Consider the following 23310-nt stretch of genomic DNA (forward strand, 5'->3'; position numbering starts at 1 on the left):
CCAATGTGGCCTCTCTGGCTGGGGGCCTCGTTTCTTCCGCGCTGGCCCCTATCGTCCTGCGCCATGTTGCGTCGGGGCCGGCACGTTGAAGGAATCCACTGCGCATGCACGCGTTGGCGCCGCGCCACTGTGCATGCACGGATCCCGCAGCGCCCAGTTCGCACCGGGATCAGCAGCTGGAGCGCCGTGAACTGCTCCAGTGCCGTGCTGGCCCCTTTTCGCGGGCCAGAATTAGTCGTCAGGTTGGCCCGATCACGCTATCGTAAAACGCGACGGCGTTTACGATGGCGTGGACACTCTGCCACGGAATCAGCGAATCCCGCCCACAGTGTCCAACATTAGATGCGATTCAGCAATTGGACAATTGCTACACAATCCTGATTTTGCTAAGAATTACACTGAAAACCAATTTAAGACTATCAGTTTGGCTCACAGTTGGTTCAGTTGTGCGTGTAAGAAAACACATGTTTTCATACACAGGACCCTGTCCTTTGAAGACAGAAAGAGCATGTTCCCGCATTACACCTTTTCCAAAGAATAAAAGCTTGGGGGACCATCATTTTATGGTTCATTCCCCATGTCAATGCCTTGATTAATCAGAATCCACCTTCCTGGTTTGAATTTGAAACAAACACTTGGCAGTTAACAGTTGACTGTTCTTCATTCTCCATGGCAACACCTCTATCAATCAGAGTTGACTTGTCAACCAATCAGCTCTCTCTTTTCATGCAGTATCAATTGTTGTTCCCTTTATTGTTGGTTTAATCTAGCATAGCTTCCCTATGAGTGAAAGACGAAAAACTTTGATACTATGCCTCTTTTTCAGTAATACACAAATTCTGTACTACCCAACAATTAATTGCAATTTTCACAGGTGCAAGGAGTTGGGGTATTTATGCACAAATCACTCATAATAGGTTAACAAAATATAGGGGATCCTGGGTCTATGCAGGCAGACTACAAAAACCAGGAAGTTATGATGAACCTTCATAAATGTTAGTTCAACCCCTACTGGAGTATTGTTTCCAATTCTGGCCACTGCATTTTCGGAAGGATTTAAAGTTTTGAGAGGATACAGTAAAGATTTACTAGATTGGTTCCAGGGTTGACGGATTACAATTCCATTGGTAGAATGGAAAAGCTGGGTGATTGGCAAAAGAACCAGAAAAAGCATGAGGAAAATCTTCTCTAGACAACGATGGGCGGCATAGTGGCACAGTGGTTAACACTTCAGCCTCACAGGGACCCGGGCTCGATTCCAGCCGTTTTGGATGCTACCGGGGAAGGCCCTAGCGGCCAGGTCTCTGGCACTGATTCTGGCTCTGGGGCTCAGAAGGGAAGGGGGAGAATAGAAAAGCAATAGTTGTAGGAGATTCAATGGTTAGGGGAATAGATAGGAGATTCTGTGGTCGCGAGCGAGACTCCCGGAAGGTATGTTGCCTCCCGGGTGCCAGAGCCAGGGATGTCTCGGATCGTATCTTCAGGATCCTTAAGGGGGAGGGGGAGCAGCCAGAAGTCGTGGTGCACATTGGTACCAACGACGTAGGTAGAAAAAGGGGTGTGGAGGTAATAAACGAGTTTAGGGAGTTAGGCTGGAAGTTAAAAGCCAGGACAGACAGAGTTGTCATCTCTGGTTTGTTGCCGGTGCCACGTGATAGCGAGGCTAGGAATAGGGAGAGAGTGCAGTTGAACACGTGGCTGCAGGAATGGTGTAGGAGGGAGGGCTTCAGGTATTTGGATAATTGGAGCGCATTCTGGGGAAGGTGGGATCTGTACAAGCAGGACGGGTTGCATCTGAACCAGAGGGGCACCAATATCCTGGGAGGGAGGTTTTCTAGTACTCTTCGGGAGGGTTTAAACTAATTTGGCAGGGGAATGGGAACCGGATTTGTAGTCCAACAACTAAGCTAGCCGATATTCAGGACGCCAAAGCGTGTAGTGAGGCAATGGGGAAGGGAACACTGACAAAGGAGAGTACTTGCAGGCACGGAGATGGGTTGAAGTGTGTATACTTCAACGCAAGAAGCATCAGGAATAAGATGGGTGAACTTAAGGCATGGATCAGTACTTGGGACTACGATGTGGTGGCCATCACGGAAACTTGGATAGAAGAGGGCAGAAATGGTTGTTGGAGGTCCCTGGTTATAGATGTTTCAATAAGATTAGGGAGGGTGGTAAAAGAGGTGGGGGGGGGGGGTGGCATTGTTAATTAGAGATAGTATAACAGCTGCAGAAAGGCAGTTCGAGGAGTATCAGCCTACTGAGGTAGTATGGGTTGAAGTCGGAAATAGGAAAGGAGCAGTCACCTTGTTAGGAGTTTTCTATAGGCCCCCCAATAGTAGCAGAGATGTGGAGGAACAGATTGGGAAACAGATTTTGGAAAGGTGCAGAAGTCACAGGGTAGTAGTCATGGGTGACTTTAACTTCCCAAACATTGAGTGGAAACTCTTTAGATCAAATAGTTTGGATGGGGTGGTGTTTGTGCAGTGTGTCCAGGAAGCTTTTCTAACACAGTATGTAGATTGTCCGACCAGAGGGGAGGCAATATTGGATTTGGTACTTGGTAATGAACCAGGGCAAGTGATAGATTTGTTAGTGGGGGAGCATTTTGGAGATAGTGACCACAATTCTGTGACTTACACTTTAGTAATGGAGAGGGATAGGTGCGTGCAGCAGGGCAAGGTTTACAATTGGGGGAAGGGTAAATACGATGTTGTCAGACAAGAATTGAAGTGCATAAGTTGGGAACATAGGCTGTCAGGGAAGGACACAAGTGAAATGTGGAACTTGTTCAAGGAACAGGTACGACGTGTCCTTGATATGTATGTCCCTGTCAGGCAGGGAAGAGATGGTCGAGTGAGGGAACCATGGTTGACAAGAGAGGTTGAATGTCTTGTTAAGAGGAAAAAGGAGACTTATGTAAGGCTGAGGAAACAAGGTTCAGACAGGGCGTTGGAGGGATACAAGATAGCCAGGAGGGAACTGAAGAACGGGATTAGGAGAGCTAAGAAAGGGCATGAACAATCTTTGGCGGGTAGGATCAAGGAAAACCCCAAGGCCTTTTACACATAATGTAGAAATATGAGAATTACTAGAGCGAGGGTAGGTCCGATCAAGGACAGTAGCGGGAGATTGTGTATTGAGTCTGAAGAGATAGGAGAGGTCTTGAACGAGTACATTTCTTCTGTATTTACAAATGAGAGGGGCCATATTGTTGGAGAGGACAGTGTGAAACATACTGGTAAGCTTGAGGAAATACTTGTTAGGAAGGAAGATGTGTTGGGCATTTTGAAAAACTTGAGGATAGACAAATCCCCCGGGCCTGACGGGATATATCCAAGGATTCTATGGGAAGCAAGAGATGAAATTGCAGAGCCGTTGGCAATGATCTTTTCATCCTCACTGTCAACAGGGGTGGTACCAGGGGATTGGAGAGTGGCGAATGTCGTGCCCCTGTTCAAAAAAGGGACTAGGGATAACCCTGGGAATCACAGGTCAGTTAGTCTTACTTCGGTGGTAGGCAAAGTAATGGAAAGGGTACTGAAGGATAGGATTTCTGAGAATCTGGAAAGACACTGCTTGATTAGGAATAGTCAGCACGGATTTGTGAGGGGTAGGTCTTGCCTTACAAGTCTTATTGAATTCTTTGAGGAGGTGACCAAGCATGTGGATGAAGGTAAAGCAGTGGATGTAGTGTACATGGATTTTAGTAAGGCATTTGATAAGGTTCCCCATGGTAGGCTTATGCAGAAAGTAAGGAGGCATGGGATAGTGGGAAATTTGGCCAGTTGGATAACGAACTGGCTAACCGATAGAAGTCAGAGAGTGGTGGTGGATGGCAAATATTCAACCTGGATCCCAGTTACCAGTGGCGTACCGCAGGGATCAGTTCTGTGTCCTCTGCTGTTTGTGATTTTCATTAATGACTTGAAGAGGCCAGCACGGTAGCCTTGTGGATAGCACAATTGCTTCACAGCTCCAGGGTCCCAGGTTCGATTCCAGCTTGGGTCACTGTCTGTGCGGAGTCTGCACATCCTCCCCGTGTGTGCGTGGGTTTCCTCCGGGTGCTCCGGTTTCCTCCCACAGTCCAAAGATGTGCAGGTTAGGTGGATTGGCCATGATAAATTGCCCTTAGTGTCCAAAATTGCCCTTAGTGTTGGGTGGGGTTACTGGGTTATGGGATTACTGGGTTATGGGGATAGGGTGGCGGTGTTGACCTTGGGTAGGGTGCTCTTTCCAAGAGCCGGTGCAGACTCGATGGGCCGAATGGCCTCCTTCTGCACTGTAAATTCTATGATAATTTCTATGAATGAGGGAGTTGAAGGGTGGGTTAGTAAATTTGCAGATGATACGAAGATTGGTGGAGTTGTGGATAGTGAGGAGGGCTGTTGTTGGCTGCAAAGAGCCATAGATAAGATGCAGAGCTGGGCTGAGAAGTGGCAGATGGAGTTTAACCCTGAAAAGTGTGAGGTTGTCCATTTTGGAAGGACAAATATGAATGCGGAATACAGGGTTACGGTAGAGTTCTTGGCAATGTGGAGGAGCAGAGAGATCTTGGGGTCTATGTTCATACATCTTTGAAAGTTGCCACTCAAGTGGATAGAGCTGTGAAGAAGGCCTATGGTGTGCTAACGTTCATTAACAGAATTTAAGAGCCGTGAGGTGATGATGCAGCTGTACAAAACTTTGGTAAGGCCACATTTGGAGTACTGTGTACAGTTCTGGTCGCCTCATTTGAGGAAGGATGTGGAAGCTTTGAAAAGGTGCAAAGGAGATTTACCAGGATGTTGCCTGGAATGGAGAGTAGGTCTTACAAGGAAAGGTTGAGGGTGCTAGGCCTTTTCTCATTAGAACGGAGAAGGATGAGGGGGGGCTTGATAGAGGTTTATAAGATGATCAGGGGAATAGATCGAGTAGACAATCAGATACTTTTTCCCCGGGTGGAACAAACCATTACAAGGGGACATAAATTTAAGGTGAATGGTGGAAGATATAGGGGGGATGTCAGAGGTAGGTTCTTTACCCAGAGAGTAGTGGGGGCATGGAATGCACTGCCTGTGGAAGTAGGTAAATCGGAAACATTAGGGACCTTCAAGCAGCCATTGGATAGGTACATAGGGGCAGCACGGTAGCATTGTGGATAGCAGGTTCGATTCTGGCTTGGGTCACTGTCTGTGCGGAGTCTGCATATGCTCCCCGCGTGTGCGTGGGTTTCCTCCGGGTGCTCCGGTTTCCTCCCACAGTCAAAAGATGTGCAGGTTAGGTGGATTGGCCATGATAAATTGCCCTTAGTGTCCAAAATTGCCCTTAGTATTGGGTGGGGTTACTGGGTTATGGGGATAGGGTGGAGGTGTTGACCTTGGGTAGGGTGCTCTTTCCAAGAGCCGGTGCAGACTCGATGGGCCGAATGGCCTCCTTCTGCACTGTAAATTCTATGATCTATGATACATGGATTACGGTAAAATTATATAGTGTAGATTTATTTGTTCTTAAGGGCAGCACGGTAGCATTGTGGATAGCACAATTGCTTCACAGCTCCAGGGTCCCAGGTTCGATTCCGCTTGGGCCACTGTCTCTGCGGAGTCTGCACATCCTCCCCGTGTGTGCGTGGGTTTCCTCCGGGTGCTCCGGTTTCCTCCCACAGTCCAAAGATGTGCAGGTTAGGTGGATTGGCCATGATAAATTGCCCTTAGTGTCCAAAATTGCCCTTAGTGTTGGGTGGAGGTATTGACCTTGGGTAGGGTGCTCTTTCCAAGAGCTGGTGCAGACTCAATGGGCCGAATGGCCTCCTTCTGCACTGTAAATTCTATGATAATCTATGATTAATCTAGGACAAAGGTTCGGCATAACATCGTGGGCCGAAGGGCCTGTTTTGTGCTGTATTTTTCTATGATGTGGAGATGCCGGCGTTGGACTGGGGTGAGCACAGTACGAAGTCTTACAACACCAGGTTAAAGTCCAACAGGTTTGTTTCGATGTCACTAGCTTTCGGAGCGCTGCTCCTTCCTCAGGTGAATGAAGAGGTATGTTCCAGAAACACATATATAGACAAATTCAAAGATGCCAAACAATGCTTGGAATGCGACCATTAGCAGGTGATTAAATCTTTACAGATCCAGAGATGGGGTAACCCCAGGTTAAAGAGGTGTGAATTACATCAAGCCAGGACAGTTGGTAGGATTTTGCAGGCCAGATGGTGGGGGATGAATGTAATGTGACATGAAGTGGAGAGGATCTCCAGGAAGATCGTGCATATAGACACTGACATTAAGTTTCTACAAAGATGCAAGAAAGCAGACAAGATCCCGAAAGGGCTACAGATCACAAACCCACTCAAGTCGACCTACAACACAGACTATGCTGAGAGACTCTGCCGTCGCACCTCTCTCACACTCCTCAACCACCTCGTCCGCCAGCTCTACAGCAGACAACGCAACCTGGAAATCAAGATAGAGGCCATATTCTCAACTTGCGCTCAGGACGCAGCAGACCAGCTGCGGAACACCGCCAAACAGATGAGACAACAATACTATGCCACCTATATGCACACCAAGAACAGAAAGCTTGAGAAACTTGGCATCACCACCGGCAGCAACCAAGCCACCTCCGGTGCCACAGTAGAAAACAATACAGGGAAATCTATTGTCAACTTGTCAGACTACACCCTTCAACCAGATGAAATCGAAGTCCCCATCAGTCTCGCGGCAGACACGGAGGAATTCATCAGGTGAATGAGGCTCCGGGAATTCTTCCATAGACCCCAAGAGGCCAACAGCGAACCCAAGCAGACTATCAATGAACCGGAACAGCAGACCGAGAGATCTGCGGTGCGGCAACCGAAGAGGAAAGAGTCGAATTGGACCCCTCCGGAAGGCCGCTGCCTTAGACTCGACATGTATGCTCAAGCCATCAGGAGTCGCGTCAATGCCAGATTCATCAGTCGCATTCACAAGACAGCCCCGAACGTCACCCAAGCACAACGCAATGCCATCCACGCTCTCAAGACCAACCGCAGCATCGTCATCAAACCAGCAGACAAAGGAGGGGCCACTGTCGTACTGAACAGAACAGACTACTGCAAAGAAGTATACCGACAATTGAACAACCAAGAACACTACAGACAGTTACCCGCAGATCCGACCAAGGAACACATCCGCCAACTTAACAGACTGATCAAGACCTTGGATCCAGATCTTCAGAGCACCCTACGTGCTCTCATCCCACGTACTCCCCGCATTGGAGATCTCTACTGCCTCCCAAAAATACATAAGGCCAACACAACAGGCCGCCCCATCGTTTCAGGCAATGGGACCTTGTGTGAGAACCTCTCTGGCTACATCGAGGGCATCTTGAAACCCATCGTACAAGGTACGCCCAGCTTCTGTCGCGACACGACGGAGTTCCTACAGAAACTCAGCACCCATGGACCAGTTGAACCAGGAACATTCCTCGTCACAATGGACGTCTCGGCACTCTATACCAGCATCCCCCATGACGACGGCATTGCTGCAACAGCCTCAGTACTCAACACCGACAACTACCAATCTCCAGACGCAATTCTGCAACTCATCCGCTTCATTCTGGATCACAACGTCTTCACCTTCTACAACAAGTTCTTCATCCAGACGCACGGAACAGCCATGGGGACCAAATTCGCACCCCAATACGTCAACATCTTCATGCACAAGTTTGAACAGGACCTACTCACCGCACAGGACCTTCAACCGACGTTATACACCAGATACATCGATGACATTTTTTTCCTTTGGACCCACGGCGAAGAATCACTGAAACGACTACACGATGACATTAATAAGTTCCATCCAACCATCAGACTCACCATGGACTACTCTCCAAAATCAGTTGCATTCTTGGACACACTCGTCTCCATCAAGGATGTTCACCTCAGCACTTTGCTTTACCGCAAACCCACGGATAACCTCATGATGCTCCACTTCTCCAGCTTCCACCCGAAACACATTAAAGAAGCCATCCCCTATGGACAAGCGCTCCGCATACACAGGATCTGCTCAGACGAGGAGGAGCGTAACAGACATCTACAGACGTTGAAAGATGCCCTCGTACGAACAGGATATGGCACTCGACTCATCGATCGACAGTTCCAACGCGCCACAGCGAAAAACCGCACCGACCTCCTCAGAAGACAAACATGGGACACAACCGACAGAATACCCTTCGTCGTCCAGTACTTCCCCGGAGCGGAGAAACTACGTCATCTTCTTCACAGCCTTCAACACGTCATTGATGACGATGAACATCTTGCCAAGGTCATCCCCACACCCCCACTACTTGCCTTCAAACAACCGCGCAACCTCAAACGAACCATTGTTTGCAGCAAACTACCCAGTCTTCAGAACAGTGACCACGACACCACACAACCATGCCATGGCAATCTCTGCAAGACGTGCCAGATCATTGACATGGATACCACTATTACACGTGAGAACACCACCCACCAGGTACGCGGTACGTACTTGTGCGACTCGGCCAACGTTGTCTACCTCATACGCTGCAGGAAAGGATGTCCCGAAGCGTGGTACATTGGCGAGACCATGCAGACGCTGTGACAACGAATGAACGGACATCGCGCAACAATCACCAGGCAGGAATGTTCCCTTCCAGTCGGAGAACACTTCAGCAGTCAAGGGCATTCAGCCTCTGATCTCCGGGTAAGCGTTCTCCAAGGCGGCCTTCAGGACGCGCAACAACGCAGAATCGCCGAGCAGAAACCTATAGCCAAGTTCCGCACACATGAGTGCGGCCTCAACCGGGACCTGGGATTCATGTCACATTACATTCATCCCCCACCATCTGGCCTGCGAAATCCTACCAACTGTCCTGGCTTGATGTAATTCACACCTCTTTAACCTGGGGTTACCCCATCTCTGGATCTGTAAAGATTTAATCACCTGCTAATGGTCGCATTCCAAGCATTGTTTGGCATCTTTGAATTTGCCTATATATGTGTTTCTGGAACATACCTCTTCATTCACCTGAGGAAGGAGCAGCGCTCCGAAAGCTAGTGACATCGAAACAAACCTGTTGGACTTTAACCTGGTGTTGTAAGACTTCGTACTGTATTTTTCTATGTTCTATGTTCTATGTCTGCGTGGGTTTCCTCCACGTGCTCCGGTTTCCTCCCATTGTCTAGATGGGCGTGGGACTGGGCCTGTGTCGGGTATTTTTCAGAGTGTCAGTGCAGACTTGATGGGCCGAAGGGCTTCCTTCTGCACTGTAGAGATTCCATGATTCTATGAACAGCAGGTTAGGATGTGTGATAGATTATTGATTCATTGATGTATTAATGTCTTTAGGTACTGATTGAGTGCATAGCTAAAGAATGGAATTATTCAAAACAACATTACTGTGAAAAGATAGCCATTGTTTCAGATATTAAATTAACTATTGAACTTTAGGGACTTGTCTGTGGAAATTTCTACATTATTCCAACGAATGTTCCATATAATGAGTCGACCATTGTATTTCAGTACATTTAGTAATAAGAATGTATCAAATAATTAGTTACAGCAAGGTTGATGGCTAGCAGTTGCGTGAGAAATCTATTCTCATGAGGCGTGCAAATAGACACTAAATTATTCCTAATGCATACCATTAAGTCAATCTTAAGTAATGGCCAATGTTTGATCAATAAATCATCCTCTAAGTAACAGACATCTATTTGAACAAATCAAGAGGTCTCATTTGGGAATTAGAAACCAATGAGAGTAAATGAGACCATCAATAAGGATTCCCTTAAAAATAAGACCTCGTGGTCAAGGTTTCGTTCCTGAATTCCTTCCATCCTGAATTCTTGAATCATCCATTCATTTGTTTGTGTTTAAAATTATTTCTTTTTGCTTTTTGGCCTGTGTATGACCCTTGTATGTATTGTTTGATATTTTGTTTCTAAGTTTTGATTCAGTTCTTACTCAAGTGAATGATTAGCAATAAAGTTGTACCTTTGACACCTCCAATCAACCGAACAATCGACTCTTATTGGAAGATAAAGTAAGAGACCCTACAATGTGCAATCCGTGGGTATAGATTCTGGGTATAGATTCTATAATAACCTCCAAAAGTGAATTGGATGAATATTTGAAGGTGAGTAAAAGTTCAGAATTACAGGGATTTAGTTGAGGAAAGGCACCAAATGTGTTGCTCTTTCAACAAGCTGCCACAGGCTCTATAGGCTAAATGGCTTTGTTCTGTTCTGCATCATTTTATCATCTGGATTCTTATCTATGGACCTACTAGGTATGTTCTACTCTGCCAAGCATCTCCACATCATGTCTACTCTGTCAAGAAAGTAAATTAATTTCAGAAAGTCTATATTATTCTAAATTTGTGGCTTTTCTTTCAGTAACTAATTCTGTAATTTAATAATTTTCACAATTGTTCTACCATATAGGGTGTGATGTAACATTATCCAAAAGTGTAAATCCCGTAATGGCGCTAAATCTTGCGAGCGGACAGAAAAGGGATTTGTGCTAGCAAGATCTTAGTTTGAGATTTTCCCTATCCTCTGCCGATGATGGAATCAGGTTAAAGAACAGAAAGGGATTTTCGTATATTATAATAAATTTACATGTAATTTCTGGACTTGATGCCATTGCATCAGCTCATAATGTTTCCTCCCCCTGCACCCCCCCCCCCCCCAATCCCCCAGCAACGTGACGTCACACCGGCGCAAATCACTACTAGTTTTCAAAAGTGACGGGGATGTGTTCCAATGTCCTTTTGGGCAGGGGATGGCCTTAAATATTACTTAGAAATCGGGGCCCTGTTTAAAAATGGTGCTCTAATCTCAGATTCCCAGGGAGGGGGTGGCATAGTGGTTGTCACTGGACTAGTAAACCAGAGACACAGAGTAATGCTCTGGGGACCCAGACTCAAATCCCTACACTGCAGGTGGTGAAATTTGAATTTAATAAAAATTTGTAATTAAAAAAGTCTAATGACCACGAAACCATTGTCGATTGCCGGAAAAACCCATCTGGTTCACTAATGTCCTTTAGGGAAGGAAATCTGACGTCCTTACCTGGTCTGGCCTACATGTGACTCCGGACCCACAGCAATAGGTTGACTGGCCTTCAAGGACAATTAGGGATGGGCAATAAATGCTGGCACAGCCTGCAATGCCCACATCCCATGAATGAATAATAAAAAAATTAGACCCTCCAGCTGGCTGTGTGATCCTTGCCAGCACGCTGAAACAGAATAGAGTGCCATTAAATCAGATGAGAAAAAGGGAGCCAATGAGTTTCGCACAGCTTTTCACGCCTGATCCAACACTGCAATTTTGGGAAGATTGCACCCATAATTGGGTGGACAAAAAAAATTGTCAGCCAATAATACCTGAATGCTCAATTTCCACATTGTGAGGTAGTTATAAGAATTCAATGTTTCTTAACGAAATCTGCACTTGAAATAGGCAGATGATATTTTATATAATACAAAGCATCATCGTGGCAGAATTAACAAAAGTTTGGCATGATAACGTCCAGGGAGATCAATATCATATTCAACTAAACAAAATAAGTGTCATTAGAAATTATAAATTGCATTGCGAGCCGACAAAGGCCAGGCAATTGAGATTCCCTGAGCATTTCAATGAAACTACAAATAAGCTGAGGTGACTAGACTTTCATTTCACTTTGACAGTAATCGACTAGAGCTTTGGTTGATTTAACATCACTAAAACAAAGCCACCAAGAGGACACATATATTTAAAGAAGAGCTGAAATTGGAGCTGTTCAGGCTAAATGTATTTTAACAATTCAGGTGATCCAGTGTCACGAAAACTGCATACGAAAAGCGTATTTTCAGCGAATACTGATACTCGATTGCTGAGAATATCTGAGATTTCAACTGTTCATAATATGAGGAATTCTCCAAGAACTCTATAAGTTGAACCTTGTATAGCCTACTGAGAATCTGAACAAAAATGTTTTGAGCATTGTCGAGCAATTACTGTCAACTAGCACGGGTTTGGTGGGCTGAATGAGCTTTGGCTGTACAGTAGGACTCTGATTGTATTCCTTCTTTCCAGGTTAGCTGATTATACTCAATTTCCACATGTAACTTGTCCCTACAATCTTAATGATGTCGGGAACAATTATATTTTTAAAATACCACAGGCACGCACTGTCTAAGTGCCTTACATTTCTGAAATGAAACATGGATGTCAACTTCGAAAAGATAAAATTTTTTGCAAATATTGAAATCTACTGGCAATATTTTAAAATTTCTATTTGAAGCAAATTTTTCCCACGAAAATAGTTTGGAAACTCTCAGCGAATGTTTCATCTGATTCGTGCAGCACGCCGTCACCTCACAAAACCACTGGAATTTCACTCACTGGGAATCTGTTGAATTTTATGGACAACCACAAACGCATCCGACAGTCCCACTTTGACTGGGTGATTTGCTGAGTTTATCTCGGTCACGGAAACAGGAATCTAGAGGAGATAAGAATCAATATAAATGGATAGGTATAATTTTCCAGGCATTTCAAAGGGCAGCTATTTTCTGCAGTTTTCAGTTCACTGTTTACTGATGACAGGTGGCTACACTGGAATCAAGCAGCATCTTTCCAAAGTTGCTTGCAGAACGTGGAACATCCACAATGGTAAAACTACCTCGGTATTTCAATCGCAGTAACCTTCAGAAAATACTGTTGTATGTAAAATGTATTACAATTCCGAACAATAACAGAGCCATAAATCAAGTGGCACTTCAGAATCAACCATCTTTGGCTCACGCTTGACCAGTGAATGATTGATTCTTCAATTTGAGCAAAGTCCTCTTTGTAAATAACTACTTTCTGTAAAATAAATGGATTGGAATACTGCTGATAAAAATGATGCCACAAATGGTGAGTGCTAAAATGGATTAGCCATCTTCGATGTAAAATACAAGTAATCAGGCTTCTCCACTTGTCTGCATACTCAGCTTTGACAACTATTTACAGATAACGTTTATTTTTCTTGAGATTTTGGATCGAATAAGAGGCGGAGACAGGTCAGCTTATTTTGTAACTGGACAAAAGAATTGTTTAAAATATCTTAATGTACAAGAATGATAAGATATTCTTTGTTGCAGCAACAGTGCTGGTCTCTGGCTTTTTCTTTCACCATTTCCCCCTCAGGATTTTCTTTGTAAATGCAAAAGAAAACTAATATTTTGACTTCACCACTTTTGTCATCATTGGCTCAGTTATCATAAAATGTGGAATATCCTTTAAAGACACAGCAAAAAGGATGCTCATTAGGTGAGCAATGTAGAGTCTTTGAAATTTAATTTAATCACAGCCAGAGTGGGCAAAGGGATCTGGGAGTGAATTTGCTCCCCTCCCTGCCCACTCCCAATCTGGGAGACAAACAAGATCCAAGTCAGTAAGGTCAAACAAAATTTCTATCTTTATTGCATTGAATCTATCTCAAAATGACTGTGAATTCCCCATTCTGACCTGACTTTGACAACCATTTTATAAGGTTAATCAAGCAAATTCCTTTGGAAAAAAACATTGGTTTCAGCAGATTATACATTTGGTTTTCCAAAGAATGCAGAAACATCTTTAATGACAGTGCAGAAACTAAAGTAGCTCAAAATCTCACCTCTTTGTAAGCAAAGACAATCCGACCATCAATGTGCAAGGTGGCCTGGAAAGTGAAGCTTCCTAAATCATAGTTATCCTGTAGGCGAACATTATCCCACTGCACAACCAGAGATGTACCTGTACATAAAAAAATAAATGTATGAAAATCTATATTTGCACAAATGAATATGTTGAGAAATACTGTTGTCTGGCAAGTGGATGTGCTTCAACGGATTTTTTGTTGTTGAATATTTGATGGACTAACAGCATTTCGGATTATACAAATATTCAATCTTTCATAACATAGTAGGAAAAGAAGTAAATTTGCAATTTTCAATTAGCTGCAGCTGAAGGAAGTAGGTAGAACCCTATTTTATAAATATTATGCGTCACAATTCTGTATTGACTATATTACTGATTTTAAGGACAACTGTTTTAAAGACACTTTTCTGCTTCCAAACCTTTAAATTGAGATTAAACACTTTCTTCAAAAAGAACGGACAGGCAACATGGCGTCTTTCCATGTTTGTTCAAGCCTTGTCAGACACCTATCTCTAGAGCTGCCAGTAAAGAGTCATTAAAATGAAAAGATTCCCCAGGAATATCTAGCAAATCTTCTAAAAATTGTGAAAGCCCTTTTGGTTTCTAGGAGAACAGGAGACAGGGAGGGTCTTCAAAGGACCTCGACAGAATTAGCTTCCTTGCTTATTTGAAACAATTGGGGGAGGGATTTTGTGCTCCCGTTTTCAGAGAGGTGGGATTGGCGGAAGGGGGGGACAATCCCGCAGGAATCCCAAAATGAGTTTTCCGTTGGCGGCATTTCCATTGCAATTGTCCCAGTCCCCTGCCGCTGACATAATGGGTATTCCAACGCTGAACATCGGAATCCCCATTTGCATAGACTTAAATATCATCAGCCTCCCTCCCCATTAAATTGCTCATTCACGGCGAATTGAATCACAGCAGGTCCTCCATCACGTGCATCTGGCGAGCAGAACCCATCAGAGGTGCACAGGTGAGTACAGCCTCCGGGGAGGTGGAGGGGTGTCGAGGGGCATGCCTGGGGTGGGTGATGTGGTGGGGAGGTGGTGGGGAGGTGGTTGCATGGGGGAGGGGGGGTTTCTAATCATTTTAAATCGGGGTACCCCAATCTTTTAAAAAACGTGACGTCGCAGAACACACCTCTTAACATTTTTTCACTAAGTGCCTAAAAATATGGTAAAGGAAGCTGATCAGCTGACCCTGCAGCTGACGATTTCCACCCCATTTCTTCCACCTGCAAACACTTTTGGCACCTGCCACCTCTCAGCCAATCCTGAATGTTGTACAGACCTTGCTGAAGGCTGCCATGAGCTGCTTCATTATGAGAGGAGTTGCGCATTAATACTGTAGAATTATCTGAATGCAACCCACTCCTCACTTTACAATAGAAGGAAGCCCTTGGGTGAAGATGGCTGACCCAATGATAGTGGCCCTTGAAAGCTCTGTCATGAAGGTCTTGTGCATTCTTATACAATCGGCTAAGCCTATCAAAATGAAAAGCGTTAGCAGTTGGAGCAAATAATAGCAGCAATTTGCAGATTGCTTAACAAGTGTTCAGAATCATCATCATAAGTATATACCAACATCTGTTAAATTATTCATCAATCAAAACCCAGGCGGTTCCCCCTAATAATTTTTAGTCATATTTTGGAGAAGCAATACTGATTTTTTTTAACATACTCAAAGCTAGTTCTTACCGTTGTCAAAATATCTGACTGTTGAATTCCGAGACACACTTGGGTCGAAATTAGCCATCAGTGGTGCGATGTACTGTGTAGCTGTTAACATGCGATGTACAACTTCCCCCGTGTAGATAAAACCTGCAAGACAGATGATTCCATGAAACTAGATAAAAGGTGCAGCAACATCATAAATCCTGATTTTAATTCATTTCATTGATGTAACTCTCATTGAACAATTAATGAAGCAACTGTATTTCTTCACCAAAGAGAAGCAAAAACCTTAACGCAAGCTTTTACACAGACATTACAACACAGCAGAAGACTGCTCATCATTATCAGTCTGTGTTTGTGTTTAGCCTCCACACCAGTAGTCTTAAGCCCACATGCCCAGCCTGTTTCCATATCCCTTCATTCACCTACCATGAAATGCATTCAAGTGCTGAGAAATGAAAAAAAAAACCAAGAAATGCTTGTGCTCACAGAATTTGGCAACAACCAGAAATACTTCATGCCATATCAGCAAACTGTACTTTAATACAGCAATTTGAACATCCTGTTTTGATTGTCCTTACACCATGTCACGAAGCCAGCACAGGACATCAGGAAACCAGGCGAATGGAGGCCAAAGGGCAGTGAATCAGGTATAGATCAAACTTGAGCACGGAGGTTGTAGAACCCAGAATAAGAAACTACAGTGCATGTTGAGGGAGAGAGACCGACGGACACAAATGTATATTATATATATAGTGCGAAAGAATTTAAGCATAATTATATAAAACTTGGAGTAGGATGGGGAATCTAAAGGGGCTGAACTTTTTATCAGATTGGACATTCGAAGATGCCTGGTGTAATAATATTGATGCTGCACATGGTTGTACAAGATGATAAACTGCAAACAAAGATCTGAGAAAAAAAACCATGAGTAGAAATTCAGCACCACAAATCCTACAACTATCTGGTAAGTCCATATTTTGTCAATTGACGGCAGTTTAGTTCAAAAAGGTTCACTATCTCTGAACTAAAACTAAACTGCGAGGCCTGGATAGAGTGGACATGGAGAGGATGTTTCCACTTGAATGAAAAACTAGAACCAGAGGACACCATCTCAGAATAAAGGGACGATCCTTTAAAACTGAGATGAGAAGGAATTTCTTCAGCCAGAGGGTGGTGAATCTGTGGAACTCTTTACCGCAAAAGGCTATGGAGGCCAAATCACTGAGTGTCTTTAAGACAGAGATAGATGGGTTCTTGATTAATAAGGGGCTCAGGGGTTATGGGGAGAAGGCAGGAGAATAATGAGAAAATATCAGCCACGATTGAATGGCGGAGCAGACTCGATGGGCCGAGTGGCCTAATTCTGCTCCTATGTCTTATGGTCTTATGGTCTAAACGTCATAAGGATTGTTATAAAGAAAACTGAACAGAGGAGCAATTCTCAAAATACCCAGTTATACCACGGTTGAGGGGTTTGATAAACTGCAAGTCAGCAAATTAACTAAATTAAAAGTGAAACATATACAGAAACATATACAGAAAATAGAAGCAGGAGGAAGCCATGCAGCCCTGCGAGCCTGCTCCGCCATTCATAATGATCATGGCTGATCATCAAATTTAATACCCTGATCCCGTCTTCCCTCCATATCTCTTGATCCCTTTGGCCCCAAGAACTTTATCCAATTCCTTCTTGAAATTACACAATGTTTTGGCCTCAACTACTTTATGTGGTAGTGAATTCCACAGATTCACCACTTTTTGGGTGAAGAAATTTCTCCTCACTACAGTCATTTTTTTAAATTAAGGGACAATTTAGCATGGCCAATCTACCTAACCTGCACATCTTTTGGGTTGTCGGGGTGAAACCCACACAGACATGGGTAGAATGTGAAAATTCCACACATCCAGTGACCCGGGGCAGGGATCGAACCGGCCACCGTGCCAACCACCTCACCTCAGTCACAAAAGGTTCACCCATAAGGCCATAGGAGCAGAATTAGGCCATTCGGCCCATCGAGTCTGCTCCGCCATTCAATCATGGCTGAAATGCGACGGCATGGTAGCACGGTGGTTAGCACTGTTGCTTCACAACGCCAGGGACCCTGGTTCAATTCCCAGCTTGGGTGACTGCCCGTGCGGAGTCGGCACATTCTCCCACGTCTGCATGGGTTTCCTCCGGGTGCTTCGGTTTCCTCCCACAGTCCCGAAAGACGTGCTTGTTCGGTGAATTGGCATTCTGAATTCTCCCTCAAGTTTACCCGAACAGGCACCGTAGTGTGGCGAATAGGGGATTTTCACAGGAACTTCATTGCAGTGTTAATGTAAACCTACTTGTGACACTAATAAAGATTCTTATTACATGTTTCTCACCCCCATTCTCTTGCCTTGTCCCCATAATCCCTGATCCCCTTATTAATCAGCCCCTTATATGAAATACTGCGAATGCTGGAGATAGAACATAGAACAGTACAGCACAGTACTGGCCCTTCAGCCCACGATGTTGTGCCGACCATTTATCCTAATCTAAGATCAACCTAACCTACACCCCTTCAATTTACTGCTGTCCATGTGTCTGTCTAAGAGTCTCTTAAATGTCCCGAATGACTCTGACTCCACCACCTCTGCTGGCAGTGCATTCAACACACCCACCACTCTCTGTGTAAAGAACCTACCTCTGACATCTCCCCTATCCCTTCCTCCAATCATCTTAAAATTATGTCCCCTCGTGACAGGTATTTCCACCCTGGGGAAAAGTCTCTGGCTATCCACTCTATCCATGCCTCTCATCACCTTGTACACCTCTATCAAGCCACCTCTCTGCCTTCTTTGCTCCAGTGAGAAAAGCCCTCGCTCCCTCAACCTTTCTTCATAAGACATGCCCTCCAGTCCAGGCAGCATCCTGGTAAATCTCCTCTGTACTCTCTCCAAAGCATCCACATCCTTCCTATAATGAAGCGACCAGAACTGGACACAATATTCCAAGTGTGGTCTAACTATGGTTTTATAATGCTGCAGCAAAACCTCGCGGCTCTTAAACTCAATCCCCCTGTTAATGAAAACCAACACACCATACGCCTTCTTAACAACCCTATCAACCTGGGTGGCAACTTTGAGGGATCTATGTACGTGGACCCCAAGATCCCTCTGTTCCTCCACACTTCCAAGGATCCTGCCTTTAACCCTGTATTCAGCAATCAAATTCGACCTCCCAAAATGAATCACTTCACATTTATCAAAGTTGAACTCCATCTGCCACTTCTCAGCCCAGCTCTGCATCCTGTCAATGTCGTGTTGTAACCTGCAACAACCCTCAACATTATCTACAACTCCACCAACCTTCGTGTCATCAGCAAATTTACTAACCCACCCATCCACTTTCTCATCCAAGTCAATTATAAAAACCACAAAGAGCAGAGGTCCCAGAACAGATCCTTGCGGGTCACCATTGGTCACCGACCTCTAGGCGGAATACTTTCCATCCACTACCACTCGCTGTCTTCTTTCGGTCTTGCTCCAAACGTCTCGCAAGATTCAATGGAATTTTCAGTCTGGATCTCGCCCTCGCTGGGCAAGATTCAGATTAGCATAGTTAATTGAACCATTACACTCATTTAAATATGTCTGCGCCGGATTCTCCCGGCGCCCAGGACCTAACAGCTGCGCCTGGGAGTATCGCCAGGGTTTTGTTTAACACTGGTTTCCATAAACGACATGGCACCTGGGGGGTGTGGAATGAGGGTGAGTCCTCCCATGCCATTAGAGACCCCGGGTGGTTGGGCTCTGAGCGGTATCCTGACACTCCTGCTGGCCCCTGGTCACCTTGCCACTGCTAGCCTAGCGTCTTGGTCCTGCCATCTGGGCATCCTGGCAGTGCTACCAAGTTGGCAGTGCCTAGGTGTCCGGGTGGCAGGTTGCCAGTGCCCGGGGTGCCTTGCCCATCAGTGATGGAGTGAGGGCGGGGCCTAGGAACCCGCAAGATGTAATTGGGGGGGGGGGGGGGGTCCAGAAACTGTGGTGGGGACACTGAAAGATCGGTGCAGCCTTTGAAAATGGTGAGCTGAGCTTGTCAGTGCAGGTAATGATGTAAGTGCGGCCTCCTTGCCAAGGCCAAAAGTAGCAGGTTCTTTCTCAGTGCTGCAGGCACCAAGAAACACCCAGCTAAATGCACACGAAATGGGACTCTGTTTTTGTCGCGTTGAATCATACCCAACGTTTCAAGTCTGGACTCTTCATCAAACTCCAAGGGTCCGGACTCAAAATGTTATCTCCATTTCTCTCCTAATAGATCAGCTGTGTTTTTCAAGTTTCCTCTGTTCTTGTTTCAGATTCCAGCATCTGCAGTATTTTGCTTATTTTGGCTGTTTAATTCATGTGTGGCACCCTCAACTGTATTGCAGCTCTACGGAAATCTGTCTCCGAATCCCCAGTTACAGCTTTGTGCCACACAGCTTACTACCCCACATCTAAAATGGTTGCATCACATATGTCATGAGGTGATACTCGCATTTTTCATTATTTATATAATTACATGGAGGCAGATATTTTGATGTTATCAACACATCCTGTCAGTCAACTTTTATCACCCACTTCTCAGCGTAACCTTTTCTCCATTCACTGCCACTAGCCACAATCTATCATCCCCGTTAGCCGCAGGCGTAAATCCCAAAATGGCCCATAAATCTTGCAAGTGGCCAAAAATAGAATTTGTACTGGTGAGATCTCAGTTTGAGATTCCGCCCCCCTTCCACCCCTCCCTGCCGGTGACATAATCAGGAAGGCTGTGAACCTGATTTCCATAAATTTTTATATATTGTATGATTACCGGGTTGGATGCCCACGACGTAACCCCCCCTCCCCTCCCGCACAGAGTAACGTCATACTGCCGCGATTCACTACTGATTTTTAAAAATAAAAAACAGTTGTGATGATCACAGTGAGGTATGGCCTCAGGGTGGTGTGGGACATGGTCAGGCCATGCCAGGGTGGCAGTGCAAAGGGTGAGCCTCCTGGGGAGCCCATTTGGGGGTTCCCCTTATGTGTGTGTGTGGGGGGGGGGGTGCTTGTTGTGGGGGGTAGTGGTCGTGCCTTCATTGGTTGGGGGTAATATCAGTCATGAGGAGGGGGAAGTGGTGCTGGTGACCGGGGTGAGGGATTCTCCAATGCGGAGAGGAGGCCTGATCTTTGAGGGGGGTACCCCAATGTCTGCATGATTCTCCTTCTGCATGTGGGGGTTAGAGGGTGTTCCACCTTCCCGTTGGGAGGGGTCCTCAATCTCCATGGGGATGGGGTGTCCCGATCTCCATGGGGGTGATCCCGACTCTTGCGGGATGGTTCCGATGTCCTTCTTGGGACCTTTTAAAAATGGTGCCCAGTCTCAGATTCTCTGCCCTCTAACTGTCTGTGTGATCCTCGCCAGCACTTTGAAATTGGGCAGAGTGCCATTAAATCAGGCTGCGTGAAGCTGCCGAGTTTCACACAACTTTTCTCACCTGATCCAACACTGTGCAATTTTGGGAAAATTGCACCCATTAACTTTAATCTTTCATAATTTCCCCATTAATTACTCACCCACACAACACCTCCATTAAAGAAAGGAAGTGAAAGGAACAAAATAATTTGGATTTGTATTACTTCCTTCGTAAATTCAGTATGTTCTTTAGACTTTACAACTGATAAAGTAACGTTGACATACGGTCACTATTGTGATGTATGGAAGCACAACAGCCGATTTGTATGCAAACAGCAATGAACAGATTAATCTGTTCCAGTGATTTCGATTGCAGCACTCCCTCAATCACAGTGGCAGCCATGGCTCAGTGGGTAGCAATTTTCCATCTGATTTACAAGGTACAAAATTGGAGAGTCACCACAGAGATGGGCACAAATCCAGATTGACACGTCAGTGCATTGTTGGAGGTGCTAAAGTCTTATGTGGCCTCTCAAGTCAACACAATGCCCTGGCCAATATTTATTCCTCAATCAACACTCCAGAGTATCAGATCATTATCACATTGTTGTTTCTGATACTTGGCTGTTGTTGTGTTATGCTGCTTCGGATAACACAGGCTGCTACTTGATGCAGTCTTAACTAAAGGATGCTCCAGACTCTGAAATGAGTTCAACGTGTTTATTGAACTATTAAGACAGTTCTCAAATGAGTTCGACTCTCTGCTAATCTAACTGTAGTAACTCAGTCTAACTGTACCAGCTTGCTCTAAGCCATGTGCTGGGGTGTGATGCTGCTGATCAACCCTGTCTAACTCTCTAGATGTCTGTCTGTGGAAAGAGGCAGGGTGTGTGTGCCTCATCCGTTTTATAGTGTTTATGTCATGTCGCCTTGTGGTGAAGCCACCTCTGAGTGTCCTGACTGCCCATTGGTTGTGTCCTATTCTGAGTGTTCATTGCTTGCATATTTGCATGTCATGACAGCTGTGACCAATTTTGATGATGCACTTCCTATAGAACAATAGCGAATTCTGTGACATTTTTTCCAATTCCTGAGCGAACCACTCAGAATTTAAAATAATGAGAGATATCTCTGCTTCATTAAGAATATCTTTGTGCTCAGTGATCTTTCATCAGAACAGAAAGAAGATAGAAATAGATACGGCATTTCTATATTGCTTCTGCACTGATGAAAGGTCACAAACTTCTTGAAATATTGGGCGGAATTCCCACAAACCCCTGCCGGTGGGTACAATGGTGGCAGGGGGGGGTGAGGTCTGTGGAATCCAGGGAGTGGCCCAAAAATCAGATCTCCGCCAGTGTGAATACACAGCAGGATCATGGGAAATCCGTTAGAGGCTGGTATGAAACTCATTTGCTTCCCATAAAACCATAAGACATTTGAATTTGGATGTATTGTCACGTGTACCGAGGTACAGTGAAATGTATTGTTCTACGTACAGTCCAAGCAGATAGTTCCATACAGGAGAAAAAAAACTTAAGACCACAATAAATACATCGATATAAACATCGGCTGAAGCATATGGAGTTCAGTGCAGCTCAGAAGAGAAGATGCGTGGAGAGATCAGACATAGGAGCAGAATTAGGCCATTACGCCCATCAAGTCTGCTCCGCTTTCAACATTGCTGACATGTATCTCATGCACATTCTCCTGCCTTCTCCCCACAACCCCTGACCTCCTTATTGATCAAGAACCTATCCATCTCTGTCTTAAAGCCACTCAGTGATTTGACCTCCACAGCCGTCTGTGGCAAAGAGTTCCACAGATTCACCACCCTCTGGCTGAAGGAATTCCTCCTCATTTCTGTTTTAAAGGATCATCCCTTTAGTCTGAGATTGTGTCCTCTGGGTCGAGTTTTTCCTACTAGTGGAAACATCCTCTCCACGTCCAGTCTATCTAGGCCTCTCAGAATCCTGCAAGTTTCAATAATATCCCCTCTCATCCATCTAAATTCTCATGAGTACAGACGCAGAGCCCTCAACCGCTCCTCATATGACAAGCTCGTCATTTCAGGGATCATTCTTGTGAACCTCTTCTGGACCCTTTTCAAAGCCAGCACATCTTTTCTTAATTAAGGGGCCCAAAACTGCTCACAATACTCCAATGGGTCTGACCAGAGCCTTATACAGCCTCAGATGTACATCCCAGCTCTTGTATTCTAGCCCTCTCGACACGAATGCTCATATTGCACTTGCCTTCTTAACTGACGACTGAAGCTGCACGTTAACCTTAAGAGAATCTTGAACTCGGACTCTTTGTGCTTCTGATTTCTTAAGCCTTTTCCCATTTAGAAAATAGTCTATTCTTCCTACCAAAGTGCATCACCTCACATTTCCCCACAGTTGATCCATCTGCCACTTCTTTGCTCACTCTCCTAGCCTGTCCATGTCCTTCTGCAGCCCCCCTACTTCCTCAATACTACCTGTCCTCTGCATATATTTGTATAATCTGCAAACCTGGCAACAGTACCCTCAGTTCCTTCATCAAGATCGTTAATGTATATTGGG

The 23310-nt window shown here is 45.0% G+C and overlaps 1 protein-coding gene across 3 annotated transcripts in view; it reads right to left on the reverse strand.

The window, feature by feature from the left end:
- Positions 1 to 23310, reverse strand: part of LOC140424910 (plexin domain-containing protein 2-like) — a 557096-nt gene that overhangs the window by 157798 nt on the left and 375988 nt on the right. For all 3 annotated transcript variants that reach the window (XM_072508546.1, XM_072508544.1, XM_072508545.1), the window contains exons 6-8: positions 15358 to 15480; positions 13638 to 13756; positions 12380 to 12479 (exon numbers count right to left, since the gene is read on the reverse strand). In XM_072508546.1, coding sequence (XP_072364647.1) covers positions 12380 to 12479; positions 13638 to 13756; positions 15358 to 15480 — 342 coding nt within the window. The remainder of the gene's footprint in view (positions 1 to 12379; positions 12480 to 13637; positions 13757 to 15357; positions 15481 to 23310) is intronic.

The sequence above is a fragment of the Scyliorhinus torazame genome, chromosome 6 (assembly GCF_047496885.1).
Source record: "Scyliorhinus torazame isolate Kashiwa2021f chromosome 6, sScyTor2.1, whole genome shotgun sequence".
NCBI classification, from domain to species: Eukaryota; Metazoa; Chordata; class Chondrichthyes; order Carcharhiniformes; family Scyliorhinidae; genus Scyliorhinus; species Scyliorhinus torazame.